The sequence below is a fragment of the Arctopsyche grandis genome, chromosome 10, assembly GCF_051622035.1.
Source record: "Arctopsyche grandis isolate Sample6627 chromosome 10, ASM5162203v2, whole genome shotgun sequence".
NCBI lineage: Eukaryota > Metazoa > Arthropoda > Insecta > Trichoptera > Hydropsychidae > Arctopsyche > Arctopsyche grandis.
In genome coordinates this window covers 11,609,887-11,637,334 of record NC_135364.1, presented here as the reverse complement: position 1 = coordinate 11,637,334, position 27,448 = coordinate 11,609,887, and the positions used below count along the sequence as shown (strand labels likewise).

At 33.2% G+C, this 27,448-nt stretch overlaps 1 protein-coding gene across 1 annotated transcript; it reads right to left on the bottom strand.

The window, feature by feature from the left end:
• Nucleotides 1-18,250: 18,250 nt before the first annotated feature.
• LOC143918044 (mitochondrial 2-oxodicarboxylate carrier) lies at nt 18,251-24,776 on the bottom strand. Its single transcript, XM_077439708.1, has 5 exons — nt 24,622-24,776; nt 20,360-20,712; nt 20,005-20,277; nt 19,747-19,928; nt 18,251-19,562 (listed from the first exon to the last, which is right to left on the bottom strand). The coding sequence occupies exons 2-5, from the start codon at nt 20,696-20,698 to the stop codon at nt 19,445-19,447; spliced, it is 912 nt and encodes a 303-aa protein (XP_077295834.1). The 5' UTR covers nt 20,699-20,712; nt 24,622-24,776; the 3' UTR covers nt 18,251-19,444.
• Nucleotides 24,777-27,448: the final 2,672 nt, after the last annotated feature.

Genomic DNA, 27,448 nt, shown 5'->3' with positions numbered 1-27,448 from the left:
ATTATGTAAAAAAGTGAAACACATGTATCTATTTATAAAACCCCTTTAAATATCAACATTTCATACGTTGTTGCAATGGAGCTACTGAAATTTCCACTTTATAGTTGAATAAATCTAGAAAATAATGTTTCAGTAACTTGTTTCCTTTCTCTCGAGACATTTCTATGCAATATCACTTTTCGTGATGAATGCAGGTCATTCAAATTATACATATATCATAGATTTTTCCCTTACGTCACCATTATTTCAGCGTATATGTACCGCGATTATGAATATAAACGTTCACTATTATTCATAATAGAATGGACATTATGAATTTTAATGCATTATATACATAAATGTATATGGGCATAGTGAAGGCAGACCTATCCATGGGCAAAGTGATCTATAGCCGAAGGTTCTGAAATATAAATGTTTATTATTACGTACTAGCGTATATTATGTTTCACACAAATGTAAAGTTCACTGATATATCAATGAACATTAATAAATTTACTATATACCTATACATACATATAACTTATGTAGGTATTTACATTGGCTAAAAGCCTATCTACAGTATTAATTATCTATGTGTATATTTATTTAAATAATAATTTGGCTATGATAGAATGAGGCAAGTTTAAGTATTTCCTATATTTTGATATTTTCAGAATAAAAAATACAAATATTGGCCACATTTCATTTTAAAATGACAATGAAAGTTTCGAATTCGTGCAAAAGTTTCTAAACTGAGTCAAATTACCCAAAATTGGATTAAAATGAAAAATCACCTATCCAATATTCAATATAATACACACATACATATGTATATATGTACTTTTCATATTATTGGTTGAATTCTCCGTGTAAATGGATTGAATACACTATTATGAATTCAAGCAGTCTTTGTGTTCTTCGGAATTTGTAAAATTAAAAAAAATCTTGCTTCAAATACATATGTACATACATACTAAGGCTTCCAATCCCGGGATCCCGGTGTTTTCTGGTACCGTGAATCCCGGTGCTGAAACTAGTCTGAATACCTGGATTACGGTTCTGGCAGAAATTTCTTTTAAAATATTATTTTTCCAAAAATAATATGGAAAAAACATAAAACAACATTATATAATTAACAATGGTGGGATGAGCAATGACATTCATAGTTCATTTGTTTGCAATGATATTTGATGCATATTTTGTAGATTCAAACTCAGAATCGATCACTGATTACGTTTTCATTATTTTTGCGTGAAACATCGGGAGAGTTTGCAAAATGCAATTGAAAGTTTTTGAATTAAGAAAACATGCAATTGAAATTTTTTTCATATACATTTAATCCCGGTGCTATCACTGGGATCCCGGGATCGGAAATTCCTAGCACCGCAATCCCGGTGCTGAAGAAACCTTCCGGGATTGGAAGCACTAGTACATACATATTTATTATTGTAAACAAATACATTTTAGGATAGTATTAAAAAAAATGACATTATATTATTTTATTTGATACATGTTACTTGTATTTACATATATACCTATACATATGTATGTTCGTAATATATGATTTCGTCTATGAATTTTGTATACAATTCATATATCTACCAAATTTTAAACATTCTATTTAAACCGGTATTGCCTTATTTACACGCATAAATAAATTTATTGACGATGAATATCAAAAGGATATTAAAAGTTTTGTAACAATTTATTTAACTAATGGTTACTTAATATCCGTTATAGGCAAACACTCGTAAATCGAAAGCGATAAGATATACATAGCTCCGTTGATTGATGTGGACGCAAATTCAGCATAGATTGTATGGATTGTTGACTTTCTGTATCCGCCATACAATATTGAGGAACACATGGTACATTTGATTATATATTATCATAACGTTACCGCTACGCTATTTTTAATTTGTCAGTACAAAATCGATGTGAATTAATTATTTGACCTTTCGGGAAACCGATTGCATCCATTGTTTTTCGTACTCATTGTCCGAATTCCTCTCACTTTCGCGTGAGGCACACGATTGAATTTGCACAAAGCCTTTATCTAATTCTCAAAAGCAGAAAATAAATATCACGACTCTCGTCGAAACGCTGGTTCAAATTCGCCCCATTATTATTTTGCTCTTGTTTTCAGCTACGCTTGTTCTCTAGGTTCAGTTATTCACAACCACCTACCGTTCTCTGTATGGATTTTCAAATGATTTGTTTTCTTTTACCAGAAAATAATTAATGACATTAGTGAAGGATCACAAATCGCAAAGAGAATGTAAATTCGTATCCACTACTAGAGAGGAGAGATTGAATCGTAGAATTTAAGTGGTCATATATTATTCAGCGATTGATCGACGTTGATACAATTTTCAAATGTAATATTCAACTTGTTTGTACATTATTGTTGACATATTTCATTGCAAAAAAAGGTTTACAGTGACTTTGATTTAGTAGTTTAAGAGTAGCAATGGACAGACGGTCGTTGCATAACAACAATAATACCTCAGGCTATTTAGCTAGCAGTTGTTACGGAACTGCACACTTTCAGTGAATACAAGGTCTATTTGGAACATATCCTTAAGGATTTGCATTTAATATAATATGTAAAAAATATTTTGTTTTTATACATATTTACTTACATATTTATTTTATACATTTTTACTTTCGTTTGTTAATTTTATATGCAAATCTATGGTTTTCTATATGTAGTTATGTATATTTATGTACATATGTACTTATCTAATACATAATTTCGAGAGACTTTGTATGTATGTAAGTTTTGGATGGAAGCATCGAAAACAAATCAAAGTTGCTGTGACGATCGTTGAATTTTTTTTTTCGATTCAAATAAATTTAATAAAAACACAAATGAATGTTTACTATAAGATTAACCATGTATACCGAGCAAAGCCGGGTAAAACCACTAGTATTTTATATATTTTATAAAATACAAGTACACACATAATATATTTATAAACATATATATACATATATAAAGATATTTTTATAGTGTTCAAATTAAAGATCCAGGGAATCTCTCAATGACTTTTATTTTCAAAATAATCACAGGAACATGAAAAAAAAATACAATTTTCTGAAAAGAACGCTTCCCCATAAAAACACCCATTTCGAGGGCGGCGCACTGTGTATGTGGACTTTCGGGCGAAACGGCGACTTTGAATTCTCGTTAAGCAATCAAAACTTGGCATAATCCACTCAAATATACCATTAATATACAATTTTGTACTAGCCTGTATACTGGTGAATTATGGACCAGATACAAGCGGGAGACGATGAGGAAGATAAAGGTACAATACAACAACTGCTACCGTGCTCTTTTTGGGCTACCTAGGAGCTGCAGCGCATCGCAAATGTTTGTGGAAGGGCATGTGCCTCACTTTGAAGCCATTCTCAGGATGAGAGCGGCCTCTCTACGTCTTCGTATATTTTTATCGCCTAATTGTCTTCTTGCTGCTGCATCTTCTCATTTGCATTCTTCATTGTATGTTCGATGGAAGGAACTACTCCACCGACCGCCTTGAATAGACATTAAATTATTATTATTAGATTTATTATTAGTAATATTTATATATTTACTTATGTATTTATTTTTTGTTTACTATTTTTCAATACTCTTTTTATTATTTATATGGGCGTTGGGGATTGCACTATTCTCCCCCATCGTCTGGAATTAAACCTATTATTAAAATTATTATTAAAAACTATTTAAACAAAAAAAACAAATATAAAAAACCCACGTTTTCGAAATTTTCATCGAGACAAATCGATTGGTTGCAGGCACAGGACATTGTTTAAAATTGATGATTTTGTTTTATTTAACGTTTCTTTGATACGACGCAAGTTTTCCACTAGGTCCATTGATGAAAATCCAAAATTCACATTTTTTGTTCCATCCTAATGTACATATATACATACATACATATGTATAGGTACATACGTACATTCATATAATAGCACCACCAAATTTGGTATACTATTATATCTCACAGTATTTAATTTTTGAAAGAGTTCCATATTTTACTTTTTTTTCAGTTTCACCCACGTGAGTAACGCCATGCAATTTGGGTAGCATATTATAAATTTACAACATACTACTACATATGTACATAGGTTTTATTTTCAAAATACATGCATATGTATGTTCCTTCAAAATAGCTATGTGGAAACGAAGTTAACAAAAACAGCAGAAATTATGACAGATTAGGTTCACGATCCCTCTTGTGCACGAGTATATGCATGCTGATGCCACGATACGTCAATCCACGAATTCAGCATTGCTCGCAAAGTATGTACACCTACTGTTGCAATAGAATTTTCGTCTCAGCACGCGATCTCCACAGTCCAAGCCGAAAGCCAAACATTCTGCAAATACTGCGTAAAATTTCCCACGATTTTTTTATAGAAATATACATTCGTACATATGAACTCCATAAACTATCAAGAATATGAGGTAGGTCTATATGGGCAAAGTGGAGCACCAATGCGAGATACACACTAGCAAAATCTGAGTGGAAGGGTTATGTGGCGATATTAGAACTGAGGGTGTGGTCGTACATACATATGCTATAACGTTGAAATCAGGTATATAAAGGTTCAGTTGGTCCACTCATGATCATATTGTATTCACACAGTGAATTGAAACATCGTAGTCTTTACAAACCAACAACAAACCCCATCCAATATGAAATTCTTCGTAAGTTAATATCTCAAGTTAAAAGTTTATTCATCGGCATTTTTTGATAATTTTAAATTTTTGTTGTAGGTATTCGCCGTCGCTCTCATCGCCCTCTGCTCAGCTGAAGCTGAAGAAAAGAAGAACGAAAAACGTGGAATCTTAGATGTAGGCTATGGCTACGGAGGACTTCCTTTAGGAGGATACTCAGGATACCCAGGATACTCAGGATACCCAGGATACTCAGGATACCCAGGATATGGATACAACGGCTTTTCCAGTGCTCTTCACGGATATGCTGCACCAGCTATCCATGCTCCAGTTATTGCTAAAACCGTTGCTCCAATCGCTCCAATTGCTCCAATTGCTCCAATTGCTCCAGTAGGCTATGCATCTCCCTTCCACGCTCCACTCATCTCTAAAACCATTGCTCCAGTCTCTCACTTCGGTTATTCATCTCCCTACCTCGGGTACAACCACGGACTTCCCTACTATCATTAAACATATATCTGGAATTTCTCAACCTTCTTAATATTTCACTCAAAAAAATTATAATTTTCAATTTGACAACCTTCTTCTCTCCCACTTTTTTATCCCTGGATATGCAGCGCGGTTGTTAGCACATAATACATAGGAAAAAATATTCTATTGTACTTTTGTAAATAAAGTATCAGTAATAAATTTATTTTCTATAAACATTTTTTTTTATTTAACAATTCATTTCTCATACCCTTTAAGCATTTATACAAATAAATCGGCTTATTCATATTCATACTTAATATGTTTTTATTATTTACGGAAAGTATTAGGCATGTAGAAAATGTGTCTTCCATCAATTGGACGATGTTGTACATACTTCCCAATGACTCTACCTACAATCATTCGTGCATATATGTATTATATTATTTATATAATACATATGTATGAATGTACATATCATATACTGATTGCAATTTCAGCACTACATAACCCCTCATTTGAAAATTTTCCCCGATTAATTTTCGTCTTATTAATTAAATATTTCCATTCAATGATGCAGCATACTATTATTCTAATTATTTTGTTAAAACATTAACAGTGCAGTGAGTGTCACCAAAAATTTGCTAAACTTTACTTCGTTTAATTGAGATTCAGCAATTACAAGAGAATTGAGAAAATTTTGAGAGACGGTGAATCAATTCTGAGTGATGAGAATATTACCAATGATTCTCTTCCCGATCTAATGGAAATCTTTCCAGAGCCAGTAAACTCACCTCATTGACATCATCGATGTCGGAAAAATGGCTATATATTGCAAATAAAAAGAAGCAAACACAAATGACACAAAAGTTATCAGTAACCACTGTCCTACAAAATTATTTAGATTCACGGCCAGCTACAGCTATAGCTACAACAATGGACCCTGGTAACCCTTAACAATCCTTTTTTAAAGCTATGGCGAATCCGTCATAGCCTTGTCTCTACATCTGCAATTGAAGCTAAAAAACTAAATTTATGCAATAGTATCAGATGCAGATAACGATAATCTAGCAAGGAACTTGACATCATCCACAGAATAAGCTGCAGCAGCAACAAATAAAACAACACCATCTGCATCTTATGATGTAAATAAACAATTGATTTAGCCCCATAATAATACAAAACCATGACCCCGGAATATTCGAGTCCAACAATTTAGCAATTTGCCTCTCATGGTTTTCAACATAAAATCGAAAATATCCCTGATATAGAAAACTTATGACGAATCTCAACGTTCTGGAGGTAAAACCTAGGACACAAACCAGATATATCATAACCTCGAATGGCTTTGTACATATGTATGTATATCCGCAGGAAATTACTCATGATCTAGAATAATCAGTATCTAATAAATAAAAATGGGTGCTAATTTACCAATCACTTTCATAATAATTTATACTCATTACTAATATATAAAAACAAATGATTAAATTTAAGTTTTCTTCAGCGATTTCAAAAGCTGTTTTAGTTTTACCTTCAATTTTAAACTCCATAATGAAAGTGTGAATATCGTGAAAATTGGATTCAATGCTAAGACAGCCCACACTTGACCCCATTTGCTAATGTTTCCAAATGAAAATGATCCATTCACAAAATGATATTGCAGTTTTCTGCTTCGTGAGTCATTTCGTAACCAATCATCGAGTGTCCACTGTTCGGGAAACTGTTAACTTTCGTGATCTGAACGACAGAGATATTGAGCAAAACCATAAAAAAAACTTTTAATGCCACTTCACAATCTCGATAACGAGAAATTAGTGTCCTAATCTCCAGCCATGCGTTTAATTTACTCATGTACATATAAATATTATACATTATACCTTAATTTTCGCTCTTTTTTCACTTGAACTTACCTTTGAGATCAAAACGGTTGTATAAAAAAAGAATTCATGTTTTTTAAATTATTTATTACAATAATAAATATAAAAATAGCAAGCGTTTTACAGCACCAAACATTTACAAGTAGCACAAATCACAGATACTTAAAAACAAAATCAACCCGTAAATAATGTGTATTGCATCCAAATCATAATTAGACCGGATAATAATAAATTATATAATACTGTTATTCAATATGATTCCAATAAATGTTTATAATATAATTAATATTAACTATTTACACTATAAAAAGAATTATAACTATGTTTTGTTTTATAATATATATCGAAATATTTTAAGAATAGCCTGCAAAATTCTCTGAAGGCCTTCGTAATGGAAGATGTTGCCTTTGTGGAAAATGATTACGATACGATTGATCGTTATAACTTCCTGAAAATTGTTGTTGTTGTTGTTGTTGTTCAGCATATCTATGTTGCTCATTTATTTCTTCGAATGGTATATTTGAATTTGGTTGGTAGTGGTATCCTTGATTATGATCATTCTGTTCGTTAAAGTTCGTGTTGTCAGTTGGTGCAAAATTAGTTTCACTCTCTGGTGCAAACTGGGGTTGTGTTGGAAAAGGTATAGTGGCGGACGTGCTCATGGGAATCCAGGGATTTGAATCATTTCCCCCAAAATCTTGAGCGCCCACTCCATTGTCATTATTTTCATCTTGGGCCACTGGAAAAACTCCAGTTTCAGAAGTTGGTATAAACGTCGGGCCACCTACTGGAAGTTCCGGTCTTGGAAAGAATTGTGGATGTTGTCCAATTGGAAATTGACCTATTCCCAAAGGTACATTTGTTGGAGAAGGTCCTACTCCAATAGGTATATCGTTAACTGGAATGTTTCCGCCTATATTCAATGGGAAATTCCCTGTTGGCACGGTAGTTGGAGGTAGAGTACCCAATGGTATATTTCCAATATTGAAAGGATTATCTAACGGAAATTGCTCTGGATTAACAGGTACGTCAGCAGTAGGTAAAACACCAACTGGTACTCTTCCTGCATCGATATGGTTGTGTGGAAAATTATCTGGAAAGTGTCCAGCACTTATCGGAAATTGTTGATGAGTATGAAAAACGTTTTGTACATGTACAGGAACATGTCCTGCTGGCTGATGAGCAAATCCAATAGGATGGTGAGCAATTCCGACTGGTTGATGAGCAAATCCAACTGAATGATGAGCAATTCCAACCGGATGATGAGCAATTCCAACCGGATTATGAGCAATTCCGACCGGATGATGAGCAATTCCAACCGGATGATGAGCAATTCCAACCTGATTATGAGCAATTCCAACTGGATGATGAGCAATTCCAACCGGATGATGAGCAATTCCAACCGGATGATGAGCAATTCCGACCGGATGATGAGCAATTCCAACCGGATGATGAGCAATTCCAACCGGATGATGAGCAATTCCAATCGGTTGATGAGCAATTTCAATAGGCTGAGCAAAGTTTATAGGAATCGAAGGCGCTAGAGAAGGGCCGTTAACGAAAGGATGCTTAGGAAAAGTGGCGAAAAATGACGTATGCACAGAATTGCCAGGTTTTATAATTGTTTGAGGTACTGCATGTACAATAGAAGGTTGTGCAATTGCGGGTGTGTGAAATACGGGTTTCACAAGAGGCTTATTTATGAATGGAAGTGGTGGTTGTGCGAGAGGTAATACTGAAGAAAACGCTGGAGCAGGTACAGAGAAGAAAGCAGGAGGAGCAGCTGGAGCAAAGTGAACCGGATTATTCTGCACCACGGGAAGAGGCGGAGCGCTCACGACCGTCTTCGCTACAGATGGAGCAGATGGACTATTATGAGCACAATTTACTGGCCATACTGATTTCACTACATTTTCGTGAACATGACTTGGTCGCTGAAGTCCATACCCAGGATAGGGTACAGGAGCATGATGTCCCACTGGAACAGGATACTTCACGTGAGCAACCGGTGGTCTCAAGGGTATTTTAACACCCAAATTGACTGATTGCACGGGATAGTCAACGATAAATGGTTTTAAAATTGAATGCTTCACTGTTGGAAAATCGATGCCTTGTGAAAAGGTCGGTATTGACCCAAAAAGACCACGTTTCTTGTGTGATTTATCTCGATGCAATCCATGACTTTTGACAGGGTCTAAACTCGTACGAGGTCTCGAGGGTCTTTTAAAGTTTTGAAAGTCCGCTTGTACCAAAGATATAGCCAGTGCTATGGTTATCTGAAAATAAGTTTAATTTAATTTACAGACAACAATATATTTTCAATAACACATATTTTAATTAAAACACAATTTTAACACCATCTATTCCGAAAAACGACACTCACAAATATTATATGCCACTTCATTTTCATATTTCACAGAAACAAAATCCGGCTCGCAGCCGAACTGTAAAACGACTAGGACTTTCAGCGTATGTGACACTCTCTAATGTTCGAGCTTTTATTTATAACAATGCAGGGCACAATTAAATTCGCAAATTTCTCCTTGGTGAAGAAGTTCCCCCCTCTACCAAAAGACGATGACTCCTGTCGCTGGACCTGATTGATATTCAATGCGTTTACGAACAAATCGAACATTCAATCGACGTGTACCAACTATGGCAATGCGTAACAAGGTGAAAGAAAGAGAAATGTACAACATTACGACTTGAGTACTAATAATAGCAATATTGCAAGACCACTTAATAATGATGGCCCTTTAATTTATTTTTTTCTCCAATTACCAAAAGAAAGTGTTTTATTGTGAATATTAAGGTTTTATGATTTACATTTGTTTCAAATAAATATTAACTATTCCAATACAATTTTTAGATTTTCTCCGTTAACATAAGTCAATTTGAATTTGATATACCAATTACAGAAGAAATTTATTTATGTGGTCATAATTAATTAAATATAGGCTAATAAAAGTGAACGTGTTTCCTTATGTAATTTTCCACATCGATTGACGTTTTAAGATTTTTTTATTCAGCGGGTGTCTTAGAAGCTTAAATTCGATGTATAACATATACAGATTACTCCAGAATGCTTAGAATGTAGATTTGTCCATTTTTATTTCGTTAATTCCGTATAAATTCTTTTGTTTATATATATATATATATATATATATATATATATATATATATATATATATATATATATATATATATATATATATATATATATATATATATATATACATAAAAAAAACAATTGATATTATTTTATTTAAATTATTAATTGTCTCAACAATATCTACATATGTATGTATGTAATAAACGATATAAAATTCATTATGGAATACAGAAATTATAATAATAATTAATATTAAAAAGTCATAAAGTTACTGCATACATCTTCATATGCATAATTCCAAAATCATAAGTCACGAGACACTATAGGTATGTTCTCAAAGATATGTATAATGTGTGTATAAATATGCAAACACGAACTATGCATAGCATCAGTTTAAAAAAATAAAAAAAACTGACCAATTTCCTATCATTTTAACCTAAAATACTTACAAACATATATGTATATAGTAAAGCCCTCTTGGTCTAACCCATGGCTATTACTACTTATTTGACTTTACAATAAGTGAATTTACTTCAGAACTGATCATCAATTGTTTTCATCGCATCCAGGAATGCTCGTTCGTGACAGTTGGCATGTTAATGAATCGTTTAACACTTGAACGTGACCACTACTGAATCACTTTCATTTCACCGGTTGACACAACGACTTGAATAATATGAAATTTATCACTTAAAAATACTGAATGAGGGCTATAAAAATTTAAGTATACAGGTGCCAAAGTAAAGAATACTAAAATATTTAATTACCTGCAACTTGTCACATAAACTACATAATAACCGTATCTTAGTTAATTAATCCCTACTTAAACACTTATTTTTATAGGTACATAAATATGTATCTTTGTAAGGTTTAATGTATGTATTTATGTATGTAAGGTTTGGGTGATAGAATCCGTAACGTTATCGATATCGATTTTGATTCCGTTTTCGATTTCGATTTCTGTTTCAGTTCCGGATCCCGATTCCTTTTTCAGCTCCGGATACGGATTCATTTTTCAATTCCTGTTCCCGATTGCTGGTTCCGTTCCGAGTCTCGATTCCTTTTTCAGTTCCGGGTCCGGATTTCTGTTTCAGTTCCGGATCCCGATTCCTTTTTCAGTTCCGGGTCCGGATTCCTGTTTCAGTTCCGATTCCCGGTTTCAATTTCAATTCCGATTATTTTATATACAAAAAACCATTCGTTTCTGATTGGCTGTCATTGAATATATTTTTTTTTTATTCAAATAAATTTAATAAAAAAACAAATGAATGTATACTATTACATAGATTAGCCATGTTTAAACAGTTTATATTACAAATACCGAGCGAAGCCGAGTAAAACCACTATTATTTAATAAAGTTCGTTTCCCATTATATAACGTTCGTTCATTGGGTAAATTTTTTTGTATTTGGATTAACTGGGAAATTTGTTTTCCGTATATATAATATCCGTTCGGGCAAATCGAAAGTGTGCCATTTCCAATGTATCAAGAGTTTTTTTTTATCATTCCGTATTAATTTTAATATATTATTTTATGTTTAATTTTTTATTATTGAAATTTAAAGTTCGCCTATAAAAGTTGTCTACTTTCTTCTAATCGATTTAACATTCTTTTTATGTCACACGCCAAAAACTTGCCACCTATACGTTGCGCAACGATCAATTTCACTTGACCACTTCCATCAACCAGAGTGACATATTGGAATTCGAAAAGTGACATCGAGAAAACAGAAAGCCTTCTTAAACGAAATGTTATTCATTCTCAGGTATAAGGGATATTATAATACATAATCCTACGCAAGTTGATATGACGTTTGTAAAAAAAAACTATCACGTCAAAATTTTAATACATACACATTTAGTAATTCTATTGAATTTCGTTTCAAATTTTTCGAAAAAAAATGCAATTTTGTTTTTTGTTTGCAAAATTTGATTATTGCATTTTTCAATCTATTGGGTGTATATTTTATGTGGTGATTTTTTTTTTCAATTTGATTTCAAATGCGAATGTTAATAAAAATGGACAATTTCGTCACGGTCATATGAAATTGGTCAATCCACGCAGAATAACCCAATTTGCTGAATAATTCATGCTACAAAGACGCAAATGTGTTTGAGCAATTCTGGTGTAACGACGCATTACGTATTAATCAACTTTCGCGTTATCTGTGCACAGTAGCAACATTAAACAAACAATACCCTTAATGACAACTTATTTTACTAATTTTAAAGAAACAACGATAACGGAACTGATAAGCGAAAAATTAAATTAAATAGTAAATATTTCATATTTTTAAATGTGTAGAAACATTTTTCACAGATATGAAGCGTCGAACGTCATAAGCCGATAGCTACATATGTACATACATATACGCTGTAAATTCTATATCTATAATATTTATTACGTCTTCCATTATTTTTACTTTATCTATGTACATACGTAGTAACAATTAATAGATGAAGTTTTTTTTTTGAGTCCACATATTGGTTTATGGAATCAGATGTATCTTCTCTAAGGAATAGATTTAAATTAAAAACTAAATAAAAATGACGATTCAACTTCACATATGTATGTATGTATATGTACATACATACATACATACATACATATGTATATTGTGACAAAAATATATGGAATCCTCATTTTAAAAGAGATGGTATACATATGTATTGAAAGGGTACAAAGGAAAATTACTAAAAATACCTTCCGAACTTAAATCACTATCTTATAACGACTGCAGGGCTCGAAAAAGACGAAAAAAAAATTCATTACAAATTACCGAAAATAATATGCCAATTTTTCCAATATTAATTGACTATGTAAAAGGCTATAAAAAAATTAATTATGTGTTTATGACTCTTTTATAATTTATAACTTGTGAATCACAATTGTTGACTGCAAGTAAAACGCCTTGCATTTCAATTCCGCCAAAAGCATCTATCTCTGGCTGAAAACTATTTAAACTATAATTGTGTTTTTAACAAGTTCGGTGCTGCAATAATGTTACTTGAAAATAAAGGATTCTAAATTCTATTCAATTTGAGGATTCATTTATTTAACTAAATTACTAAGGAACCGAAAACGAAAAAATTCAAGTATAATTCTTGTATTAATGTGATGAAAATAAACCAGAAGTGGGATTTTTTCCTCTTAGAAGGGTCAAAAATGTTGTGCCCACTACTCTGTCCACACCCCTGAACGTATCAAGCTGAAAATTTATATTTGTATTCTTTATGTACTAACTTAGAGCTAATTAGTTTTTGGTCAGAATTCGTAAGCCTTAAGTAGTATTTTTTTTTAAAACAATATTTCATTAATTTATTTTGACCTTTTAAATTATTTTATTTTCTTCATATTTAATGTGTATAATACTGATAGTAATTTTAAGTAATAAAAAAAAAATTGAAGAAAATCCGACAATCGGAAGTAGAACTGTTGGCTTGTGCAAGTTTCCATACATTTGCGCTCAATTTGTATCGAAAATGCTGTCATAGTTATTAGTATTTCATAATCTGTCTGTATGGTCAATATCAATATAAAATTTTGTTTTGTGACTTTCTTATATTCCTCAAATACATAGATAAAGTCAGGGGTTGGTCATATCCATTAGTGGCTCGTGAAAATTCATAGTGGTGGGGCTGCAGAGATAAATCAGGCTGTAGTAGCTCATTAACCAAACCGGTGATCGAATGAAAACAAAAATAGCATGCTATACTATACTGGGAGGGCTGCAGCCCGCAGCCTATGTAAACGACAAAAATAGCATGCATTTGTACTGTACTGGGGGGGGGGGCTGCAGCCCCGCAGCCCATATGGCCGAGCCGCCACTGGTCATATCCGAATTTATTAAATTCAACCATATCGAATCGTCGTCAAACTTTGATTTGTTTTTCGATTACCAACAAACCTTACATACATATGTACATACAAAGTCTCTTTCGAAATTAAACCCATATTTTACATATTATAATATAATATTTTAAAAGTACAAATCATTTATAATCCCCTATTAAATTAAGAAAAAGTCCTCCCTTAAGTATTATTGGTGTGATATCTCATTTTTCAAAATTACATAGGGGGCACAAATTTTTCCTTTTGCCCTACGTGACAAATGTGTAGTCTCGGCTTTTTTATGTATATTATAATGTATTATAATATAATAAAATAAATCAAAATCATGTTATTGAAAATTATCGAGCGCTCCCATTCGTGAAAATTTCCATTTCTAGCCCTGAATGAGAGGTTAAAAATAATGTATCTCAACACACTGTAGACGAGAAAAATAAGAGACGACTTAATCGAAGTCTAAAAATAAAATATTGAATAATCATTGCAATTGTCCTATGTCCAACATTTTTATGTTCAATGACATCACTCATCTTAGAGGTCACTCACTCAGACTTCTAAAAGAAAAAAATCAAATATATTAAAGTTTGGAATAGTCTTCCCAACAATGTAATAATTTCTGAAAACCTTAATATTTTTAAAAACAGACAAATGTCTTTCTCAACGGGTTTTTATAATTCTTTAAACTTAACGGGTTTTTATAATTCTTCTTTTCCCATATCCTCATTTCTTTCTATATTTTCGTTTTCTTTTAGTTATCATTTTACTATTTTATTTATTTATCTCTTTGTATTTTCTTTTAATCTTTTTCTTGTTTACTTTTTACTCTCTTATTTTTATTTTTATGTTAGTGTGTATAAGTCAAACCCCTTGGGTGTATTGGCTTTGCTGCCTCCCCCAAGAATATTAAATAAATAAATGTCATCTTAGGGTAATTCCGGTCGTGAGAGGAATTCTGAGCCCTGGGAAAAATAATTCCGGGCCCTATAAACAAATTTCAAAAAATATCTTATAGATGTATTTTTAATATGCGAAAAATCTATCAAAACTATTAGAAAAATACCTATTTTTTTTAATAATTTAATAAGAAAGGTAACGATTAACAGGTATGCTTTCCGACACGGGACCCCTAGAGTAGCTCGGAACTTTACCCCGGTTTCCCCCCCCCCCCTCTCGGCAGCCCTGGTGGCACATGATGTACATAATAAAATGATGTATATACATGATGTACATATGTACCAAAAATTAAATCTCGTCGTCGAGTTTTTACGTATACAAAACACATATAATATGTACATAGGTGCGATTTTCTGATGTGTTATATAATATGTACTCGTATGCCATATTAGATTGTTCAAGTCACGCTAAACAGTTGCATACGCTTTAATTTAATACATGCATACATACGTACATAAAATTCTAATAGTATTGAAATTGTGTCAAAGCGCTAAAAAAGTGCTTTGAGCTTTTCACCTTGTTATAAAAGACAACTATGATCAATGTCATAACTTTCAGCCTGTTTCAATTGACAATCACCGCGCCTACATATATAGATCAAAATCGACTGCCAATTTATAAAAATCGAATAAATTTATTATTATATACGGTGCAGTTTGTTATCGCGAATCAAGTGCGTTGCAAATTGCATTTAGCGTTCATTGACAGAGCGACTTCACAATATACCATTTATTTTTGTGGTTGCAATCGAATTTGTGGCGTGCGCTCAGATCTATAGCGAACAATATCTCTAGCCAATCTGGATTCAATCAAGCGAGAACCTTTCAGCCCAGAAACGGCAGTTTTTATATGCGAAATTATGGCATCGACTTATGCAACTACGTCTAGTTTCACGTACATTTCTTCACGCCAAATTATTTGCGAGTAAAACTCTAAAGACTTTATAGAAATTGTGTTATTTCGTTGCGAACTGTTAAGCCGTGAACATATTGCCGTTTCGAACCTGGGCAGACCAAGTCGCATACCGAATTATGTGTAGTCAATAAAGTGAAACATGAAGTTGATAATCGTTACAGTTTTTGTGATCGCCTACTTTTGTGGGCTCGCGGTCGCCCAGGAAGAAGTTAATGGGGGTGAAGTTGAATACGACGATGGGGGTGAAGTTCCCGTTGTTAGACAGAAGCGGACGTTCGGAGATCTTATTTTCAAAGGCTTGGCGGATTCGTTAGGATATCAGGTGGTGAGGAAGCCTGCAGTAGTTTTGCAATTGACTGCCACGGCTCCTGCTCCGCCACCTACTGCTCCAGTTGCTCCTGTTGCACCAGCAGCTCCTCAACCAGCAATTGCAGTAATGCCAGCACCTGCTACAATTCCGATGCTACCCCAACAACCTATGAATGGGAAAGCACCAGCGATGCCGCCTGCACCTGCTCCTGCACAGCAGCCAATACCAGCTGCACCACCTACCCTTCCTAGGGAAACTGTAGTGACAAACTTTTCGTTGAATTTCAACTGGAACAAAAACATTCCATCATCGGCAGCTCCAGCTCCAGCTCTAGCTCCAGCTCCAGCTCCAGCTCAAGCTCCAGCTCCAGCTCCAGCTCCAGCTCCTGCTCCAGCTCCTGCAAGACCTGCACCCCCAAATAAAGCACCCCCACCACCACCGCCTCCACCTCCACCACCCCCACCACCCCCACCTCCTCCACCACCCCCACCACCACCACCACCTCCTCCACCCCCGGGTAAAAATCCGTTACCAGGGAGTCGCGTATCAGCTAAAGCTCGACAGCCAAAAATCTACATAGATGCATTCTACGATCACGGTGCAGGTGTAACGCAAAGAATAGCAGCCGTAGATGCTGATGAATATTATACACCTGTAGCATCTCAACCAGATTACGATTATCAGGAAAACGGTAGAAATCGTGACGGCTACCAAAATCACCGGCCACAGCCCAGCGAACAAAATGACTATGAAGAATACGAGGAAGAAAAACCGAGAAGGCAACCGGATTACGTAAATTACGAAGACGACGAACAACCAATTGTTAGACAGAAGCATTCGTACGATTCGAAACCGGACCGTAGTAAAAACGTTGTTCTTAACGCTGAATTTGGCGATGCAATCAATAAGTTTTGGGATAACAATAAGAACCATTACAATCAAGCGCAATACACGAATTTTGTTTCGCATCCAACAGCATATGTAAACAACGGGCGAAATCCAGGCGCTCCATCGCATTTAATAGCAACCCTGAGTCCTAATCAATACTTGGAACGTTTGAATTATGCCAAACAGTCGAATATTCCATTTTCTTATTCAGAAAAAAATGATCAAAGTATACCATTACGAACATCATCCTTCCAAACTAATAAAATACCGAATACAGACAGGAGAAGATATAATGAAGCTGAAAGATTTGATTTCAATATAAGTGAATTGGGTAACCAAAAGCCGTCTGCAGAAAAAACGACCACAACTGAAGATCCAAATAAATCATTAGTTCCGAGAATCCTACCTCCAACGGAAAATAACCCGGGAAATATAGATACAATCACAGTGAGAGTTCCGCCCATTTACAGGGTAGAGAAACCTAAGAGAATACATCAAAGTTTTGAAAGTCAAAAGCAATTGAAAGCTTGGCCAGAACCGTTTGATTACGTTTACGATGAAAGCGAACGAGATGTAAAAGTTATTCCTAAGCCATACAGAGATGTTTCGTATGCAACAAAAGAACAAAACAAAAACAAACATAAAAATACTGCCAATTCGAAACCAAAACCGAGAAAAACTTACGACTACGAATTCGGTATTGCTGACGGAGACGATACTTATGACTATTTCGGCAAGAAAAATGCGAAATCTAATGAAGAAAAAGACATTTTAAGAATGACAGCACCACCACCCACTCCATATGGAGATATAGCTCGTCTTGAAAGCCCAGATGAATGGTATGATGATGATGAGATTGAAAACAGTAAAATTGCTAAGATTGTAACAAAAGAATATAAAAACAACTTTGCTACTGTACGGAGTACACAAGTCGAGGATCCTAATTATGACGGCAACAAATCAAATCAGAATTATAAGAGAAGAGTCAAATAAAATTTAAATGTGACAATTAATTTACATCAATTATTTGTATATATAACCATTTTTTTCTGTAATATTTCTAAATGAAGGATCCAGTGAAATCAATATAAATTGTTCCATGACGCCAATGTAAAATAATATTTGTTAAGTTTGTTTTTCGTGATATAATTTATTATATTTGTGTAAACTTTTTTGAATAAAATAACAATGCAAATTATTTATTTTTGAACTATACATCTTTAATAAAAAATAAAATACAGCATTTTCGTCAAAAGTCACTTCTTTGAAGTGATTTAACACTTTAACATAACAAATAAAAACATACATTAAAATTCCAGATACATATTTACATACATTTGGGTAGAAAAAAAATCTTATTTTCTTGTAATTAAATATACAAGAGTATTTTAAAATGCAAATTCGCATATTTCGATTTTCAATATATTGTATTACAATATAATATCGTTTGATACAACAAAATATCAAAATTAATGGAAAAGAAACAATTAAAAAATAAAGGTTTTATTGAAATCCTTAAAAATAAGTTATTGTCAGTAAAAACATTAAAAAATATGACAAATTTATAATTGGTCCAGTAGTAATAAAGCTGTCGCATTACTAGTTTCTTGTAAGTAAACGCTTATGATATTATTATTTAAAGATTTTATTGCGAATTTATTTTTGAAGCAAATCCTGATAAACGCAACTATTTTCGCAATCATACATATGATTAAATGATTAAACAATTTTTTTATTATTTATCATTAATTAATTTGATTGAATTTAATATTCAACATTTTAAAATATAAATTTAAAACACATATTTATTATATAATTAATACTTAAAATAGTGTTGGCTGAATCTTAAGCTTAACATACTTTAGATAGAAAAATTTCAAAACGCACTTTAAAAAAATATAAATTCATTTTCTTAATTAGCTATAAAAATATATAAAAAATATAAAATTCGAAATATGTTTTTGTTTTTTGTAAATATTTCACCAACGTATATAATTTAATGGATGTTTGACATCAAGGAATGTTCACATTTAATGGAATCGAATTTTTTGTACGTGGTTGATATGTAAAAACGTCTTATCGTTACATTTGTATCAGGCATATATGTAGTATGTATTAATTTGAAGAATTAAAGCATTTTATGACACACTGACTAAATAGCCCAAAGTGTTTGACCAGATAGAGATGCACATGTTGTACAGATTTAAAAATTGCATTTATACATTCTTACAATATCCACTCAGTATGTCACGCAAAATTTTATTATATTTATATGTAATACATATACATACATATTATTGCATTTTTATTTTTACCTCTCTTACATATTTTTCAAAATATAAATACATGTAATAAATCTTCAATCTGCTACATGCTTCGATTAGTCTGTATATCTACTCTGTTAATTAAATTTCATTACTAAAAAATTATATGCATATTCATAAACGACTAGCATAATTGCTCCACCGGGTCCCAATCTTAAGACTTTAGGTAAAAGTCCTTTATATAAAGCAGCGAATCTGTAAAAAAAAAATCATATTAGTGAAAACTTGCAAACGAGTTTCAAAAATTAAAAATAGTATACATATGTATATTTATATAATATAATATATTATTTTTGTATTGATCTAAATAAAGAATTGTATAATTATTAAGATTTTCTTCGAGAAACCAAATAATGACAATTTTAATTTAATTACTCACCCTTCTTCTTTGTATACAATGCCAATAGTTTTGAAAGTGCCACGATATTTAATTTGACCAGCCACTGGTTGAGGTCCTTGAATACGACTCTTCGCTACATCAAATGGTATATTGAAGCATGAAGCTAAAGTTCCCGATACAAATCCAATAGAAAGCTTTCGTAGAAATTCCTTAAGGCTATCCTGAACATTAAAAATACACAAATATTAGTTATATCGAATTAAATACGCAATAAAAAATAATAGAGTATAAATATACCTCATATTCAGGTAAATATCCCTTCACACTATGATAAAATCCAAAATAAATCATATTGAATGAACCATTTCTATAAATTGTTGCAGTGACTCCTTTATTCAATCCCGAAAACCCAATGCCATCCTTTCGAACTATTTCTTTTGTCACTGCCCATGTACTTGGCATTTGAGCAGCCAATGTTTTATTAGATTGAAGGGTTACTTTAACCACTTCAAAAGGATTAACCAAGATGGCTTCAGTGACACCTGCACCAAGACCAGCTAATGAAAACGTCTAAGTGTTCAATAGAAAAAGGTAAATAAAAACAGAATACATATAATATTTGTCATGACTGAATTGTATATTTGTCACATACCAATGGAGTGGGAGTAGGTGATCCAAACAAAAATATTTTTTTATATTGCTCAAAGCAGAAAAATTTCACTGCACGTTTCGGTGTTTCAGCTAAAATCGGAGGCAAAATACCTTTCCAATAAGAAAACATTCCTTCATGTTTATACATCTTTTTGAAACAATCTACTATGCCATTGTAGTAGTGAGGATCTGAGTGATTTGATACTTTATTGGTTTGTAATTGCAATCTAGTCTTGATCAAATCCAATGGATGCATGATACACACTTCTACGAATCCAGCACTTCCACCGGCTCCTATCTGCATCGCAGCCTGCTTCAATATCGACTGTGAATCGCTCATATTGATTTCGTATACTGTAATATTAAAAATTAAAATCATAAATAATAAAATGCATAAAAAAAACATAATAAGTAATAAAATGAATATGTATATTTTAAATTCTCAACTTAAATCAATTGTAATGTGTATAGAAACATACATAGTTGAAATAATATTTGGATGTGTTTTAAATCACATAATTAAGAGCTTCAGACACTTACAGAAGCACTTACAGCAAAAATATGCTTTTAAAAATTGCATATTTTAATGTCAAATATTTTTATAATAACATAAATTAAAAAAAAAAATTTTTCATTGAATAGAATTCTAGATTGCTTAAAAGTTATGAAATTTAATAAATGTGCATTTCCATCTTGTATATCTCGCTTATCTATAGGAGAGATGTGTTTACAATATTGCTATCGCAATTGACGAAAAGTTAAAATATATCAAGATAATAAAAATACGCTTGCTATCGCTGAGTAAAAACGGGCAATATTAAAAAGCAAAACTTTATTCAATGTTATTTTTTTTTATTATTATTTAGATACACAAGTTATTTAGATACACAAATATTCTTGCATTACTTACATATGTACTTAGGTTAATAGTTTCTTACAACTTATGTACATATGTAGGTATACAACAGGCTAAAAATATATTTTTTTTATATTTTCTAAAGAGACAGGTAGTATAAGTTCACTGATAATGGGGATGAGGCCTTTTCAAGGCAGAGCACACCTGGTATTCTTTTTCAAAATCTCATTCAGTCACAAAATTTCAAATCTTAATCTCAAAATTATATTATTTTTTTAAAAACTAAAGGAAAACATCGTGAACTTTAATACATAACTGTTCACATTTTGCCACAAAAAACGTTAATGTAAAAATATGTCATTTGGATCCCCCCCCCCCCCCCCCTTTTAACGGCTATGAGGATACAGTCACTTCTAATGGTGACATAATCTGGAGAAACGACATTTTTCAATTTACATAGTTTCGGGAAGGTTTGAAAATTAAGGTCAATCAAATTAAATGACTACTTTTAACTTTAGGTACTTTTAGTTATTATAACCATAATCAGCACAATAGTGCTGCTAATGGAAAAAAGTAAGAACACTCCATACATAAATTTAACTTGATACCTTCAGTTATTTCGAGAAAAATCGTGTGGAACAATATGACTTACAATATTTGACTTTTCTAAAAGGAAAAAGTTTGTATCAAAATTTAATTTCTGTTAATTAAGTTCAAAATTATGATGTACTTATGTATGTAAATTTGTGAAAACCGTAAACATTAATGCTTTAATTTAAAAATTAGGTTTAATTTGAAACTTATATTGTACATATATACATATAATTTCGATAAACGGGTTACATCCCAAATGTGAATCCCTAACAGGATAACCGCCGCTACGAAAATCGCTCGCGCGGATCTCCTGTCGCATCAAAATTCGTCGCACAGGAAAATTGCCGTACAGAATACTGCCCAAATATTGGTCAGCAAATGCTGTTTTTTACGAGATTTGGCCAATTTTGAACAGTTTTCTATACGGCAATTTTCCTATGCGACAGAAGACTCGCGCAAGCGATTTTCGTAGCGGCGATTATCCTGGTAGCGATTCACATTTGGGTTGCAATCACCGAACCGTAATCTCAGTTTGATACACCAAACGTTTTCAAAGAAAAACGTATTATTATACTAATTCCGAAACTCATTATACCCAGGGCCTCAGTGAAAATGCGAGGCTTAGGGCAACCGATATTTTTTATCCTCCCCCCCCCCCCCTTGAAAATTCAAAAAACAGGGAAGAAAAAACTTTTTAAATAATATACACAAAAATAAAAATAAAAAAGTTTTTATATTTTATTTATTATTTATTTTGTTAGAAAAATTATTTAACAGAAGTTTTTCGTGCTTTCTATTTATATATATATTTATGTATATGTATGTTACAGGTACAAGTTATGTATTTTTTCTAAGAATCTAAAAATTGAGGCCCTCAAAATTGTGAGGTCCATAGCAGCTGCCACTTCAGCCCCACCTCTGATATGGCCTGACTATACCTATTATGTATAAAGATTCAGCTCAATACATTTAGGGATTTGGGAGAAAAAAAATAAACGAATGAAGACCTACAAGAGGATGTACCACACCGATCCACCACTTAAAAATTGCGTAATGGTGCTTACGGACCAAACCAACGACGATTTTGGGCCAACTTTTTAACCAGCAGTAGCGTACAAAATATCGAAATAAAAATTAAATTTTAAAATTGAAATTAAATATCAAAATCAAGCTAAAGAGCGAGATTGAGCTAAAATTAGATCATCGTTGATGTTTTGAATTACAACAATATTTTGAATTACGACGATACGCATTTAAAACCAGAGAAATATTATAATTTCTCTGCGTACGAGCGAAAAAAAATATTGTTAAAGTCGTCACGAGATGTTACTGTATTTCCACTTGGATGATCGATAAAAAAAAAACAATTCATAAAAAAACGCGGTGTCGGATGTCGGTGATTTGTCAAAGGGTTTTTTTTCTTTCGTCGAAATAAAATTAATAATCACACATTATCCGATAAATTTTACCTCTGAAATGATTTAATTACTTGATTTATTTCGACGAGAAACAATTGAAGAATAAAAAAATCCGTTTGATGTGACCGACAACACCCCGGGTTAGCAAAAATCGTTGGATCACCCATACTAATACATGATATATTCTCAGTAACTGCGCATTGCGGGGAAGTAAAAATAATAATTCTTTGATTTTTTTTCGATCTTAGTGCGTATCTTCGTAAGTCAAAACATCTTCGACAAACAAAAGTCGAGGATTACCTGTATGTGATTGTTGATGATCTAATTTTAGGTCAATCTCGAAAATTTATTTAAATTGTGCATGTTCTGTTTTAACTTTCAATATTTAATTTTAATTTTAATATAATGATTATAATTTTATTTTGATACTTGAATTTAATTTTAATATAATAATAATAGTTTTAATTTCAATTTTAAAATTTAATTTTTATTTCGATATTTTGTACGCTACTGGTTTTTAAAGTTGGCCTGTGGGCCGTTCGTTGGCTTGGTGCGTACGCACCATAAAGCGAATGCATATCTGAATTCAAGAAACAACTCGGAAGTTTAATTTCAACTGTGCATATCTCACACACACCTATGTATGTAGATATGCGAGGTTATTTTTAAAAAATATTTTTTCAGTTTCGTGATAAAATAAAGATAAATTTTCCATCACAACGCTTTTAAATTGCGAATCTAAATAGTTCAGATATAAATGCACTCTTTCAAATTACGTTAGAATAAAAATGATAAAGATCAAATTTTCACTTTTTTCGGTTTTCTCAGATTTTTCCCGCCATGTGAAAATTTGTACATCTCTACTCAAACCAGACCATTTTTTAATTTTACCAATTGTTGAAAATCAGTTATATTGAATTTAACTTTACTTTAAAATTAATATATGTATAGGTAGATACCTAGTATGTTAAATTGAAACCCGAGTCAACACAGCAGCTTAACTGGCCTAGCCTTGACTTTCACGAATAATTGAACTTAGTTTCATCGCAAGAGACAAATGTTTGCAATTTAAAACTGACAATAACTCAATACGCATACAAAGAAACGCACGTTTCGTACACGAGGATGTTTTTCGAGAGAGCTGCTGTCAAAGGAGTAAAAGCCTCACGATTACGTAATATTTTTATTGACTACTGATTAGATATTATTTTATTCGTGCAAAATGAGTATAAAATAAAAATTGCGGGCAAGGTGTGTGTGTGTGTGTATAATGGCAATTAGAACGAGTTGAGTTGAATAGTAAATGTAGTTTTGCAACGGAAACTAGGCAAGAACGGTGTCTCGATAGTCGGTTAGTAGACGAGTGCGATAAAGAGAACAAGTTTGTTATTGTACCGGCGAGATATAGCGAGAGAGACGAGTGCGAGCGAGACAGGAAACGCGCGAACTGAAGTACATATGGCACTAGCGGTTTCCGAGCACTGAGCACTGAGTATTGGACGGGGATAGTGATAGTGCCTTTGCCCAGTACTAGTCACTAGTCACTAGTCACCAGTGCGCCGCGTCAGCTGGGCAAAACGAATCGGGAGGGGGGTGGCAGGGCAGAGGGACGTTGCGGGATGAGGGATGCGTATGTTCGTTTTCCAGCTTAATTCTGAACGAGGATGATATTCATGCTTGGCGCAGTGGCGTAGCTAGAAATTTTGGGCCCTGATGCAAATATTACGCAAGGGCCTTGATATTTTTTTTAAATACGAAATATTTTACATAATAAATATTCATATAATAGAGAAAATAATAAAATATTTTAGAAATAATCTCACCAATTTTAATTTTTCTTTCATGCTTTCATAATCACTAATTTAATTTGTAACTTCTAATTTTGCCGCTTATTTATGTTCAATGGCCAAAAATGCAAGATTATTTTATATTGATTGACCGATTTATCACTGTTGAATCTGTAAGCGGATGCTTACTCATCAGAATGACGTTTAATGATATTTTGACATTTGTTTTCAAAATCATCATTAGAGCCCCACTTCCTGCTTCTGATTTTATTTCTTCGTATTGATAATACGTAATTTACTAACATTCTCATACATATATACGATTTGACACCAAAGTGGCTTCGTCTAAAGTAAGATATCGTTTCTGCAATATTTTCGAGCTCTAGCGGCTACACGCCTCATTTGTAATTGACCATATAACTAAATGTGTCATACGCAGCTTAGCTTATATATGGCATCAAATATGATCCATATTTACTTGGCTTTTGTTGGAATACGTGGGAAAGTATTTTGTCATTTTCTGTTCTGTTCTGTTACAATATTCAATATATTTAGATAGACAATAATATTTTTTTCATATTAAGTGTTAAAAAATTTGGGCCCTTGTCGATCATGGGCCCTGATGCTTTGCATCACTCCGCGCATTGGTAGCTACGCCACTGGCTTGGCGTGGTTATTCAATTCTAGTGTGCTTTCATCGGTACTGTTATACGATACAAGATGAAGTTGAGTGTATGCAACCTATGTACATCTTGACAAATGTCATACATAAATCCTAATTCGCCATTTCTTTTCATTATTGCATAGCCAGGTAATAATGAACTAACGGAGTGAAGCTAATAAAAAGCTTGTAAAAAAAGAGAGGTTTGCCAGAATAAATAGCAATGCCTGTTGGATGGAATTGTGTATCATTGGCTACGTCCACACTACCGATATCTACACCCGATATTTTCGAATTTTCAATATCCAGTTCCCATATTGCAACCTGTGGTTGCTATTTAGGAACTGGTTATGGAAAAAATCGTAAATATCGGGTGTAGATATCGGTAGTGTGGACGTAGTCAATATAATATTGTTACGTATACTAAAATAAGAGGTTAGTAAAGAGCCGCCGGTTAAGGGCGTCTGCACACTTGCCGGATCGGCCGGTGTGGACCGGCCGCAGCGGTTAGCCTCAATACAAATGAGCGGTAGCCGCAAGTCCGTCAGTGTGGCGGCTATCACTCATTTATATGAAATCAGACGTACTGGCATACGCAACGGGCTAGCCGCAACGAACGGTCCGGCAAGTGTGCAGACGCCCTAAGTGCAATCGGACTTAGGGCGTCTAAAGCCGAGGCGCATCCCTGACACTGTGCGACTGTTATGATTGGTTTCGAGGATTATCTGCAAACTAAGTGCAAGTAAGCTAAACAATGGCGTAGTAGCGGCATTCGGTCGCATTCCCATGGAGTTCTCAGAAGTGACCGATACCTTGGTATCGTGGGAACGAATGTCGTGGGAATACATATCCGAGTACGTGACCATAACAATAGGTAAACAAATTAGACGTCGAAGATGTCCTGAGAGGCCTGTCCCTTATAAGGCGGTACTTAGGCGATATCAAGACATTCTGGACGGAGCGCTGCCAGTGCGTGTATCTCCTTAATCACCAATAAATGCTGTGAAACGACTTTGGCCTTTTACTTGGATCCTCCACCCACCTCTACGCAACAGTATCAACCTTGTAGTTATACCAACCAAAAAAGTAATACTGGCCATTCGTCAAAATAAAACTTACCATTTAACATTAATTCTCAACATTAACGTTTAAATACTGACCTTTTATTATTTATACTGACCACTTATACACTGAAAGATGGATATTGGCTGTTTAATATAAATATTGTGCCATTTCATTTAAATAATGACCTTGCATATTTAAATACTGACAAAAATGGACTTGAATAAAAGCCTAATAAAAAGAGGTTACTAAAAATTAGTCGGAGTCGGTTGATTTTTTACGACTCCAACTCCGTCTCCACAGCTTTGCTTAAAACTACCCATTGAAATATCAACGGGCACAATACTAGTAAAAAATAAAACCTATAAAATAATACAGTTTTCCTCTCGATTATCCGGGTGTGGATTATCCGGTTTGCGGATTATCCGTGCTTGAAAAATATTAATTATTTTTTTAAATTAATTCAATTTTGTAATTTGTAAACATGCGCATTTATGTGTGACATCATTTGCAAACAAATGATGTCACACATAAATTTTTTCGTTCCCTTTTTAAATGTATTTATTAACTATTGCGTCAATTCTTTCAGTCGCTTTTGATCATCGAAAAATAGACGGTCCGATGTACATATGTACATATATACCGCACGATACCGCGTATATGACATATTTTTTTGTATGTTTAAAACTATCTAAAAAATATATCCACGTAC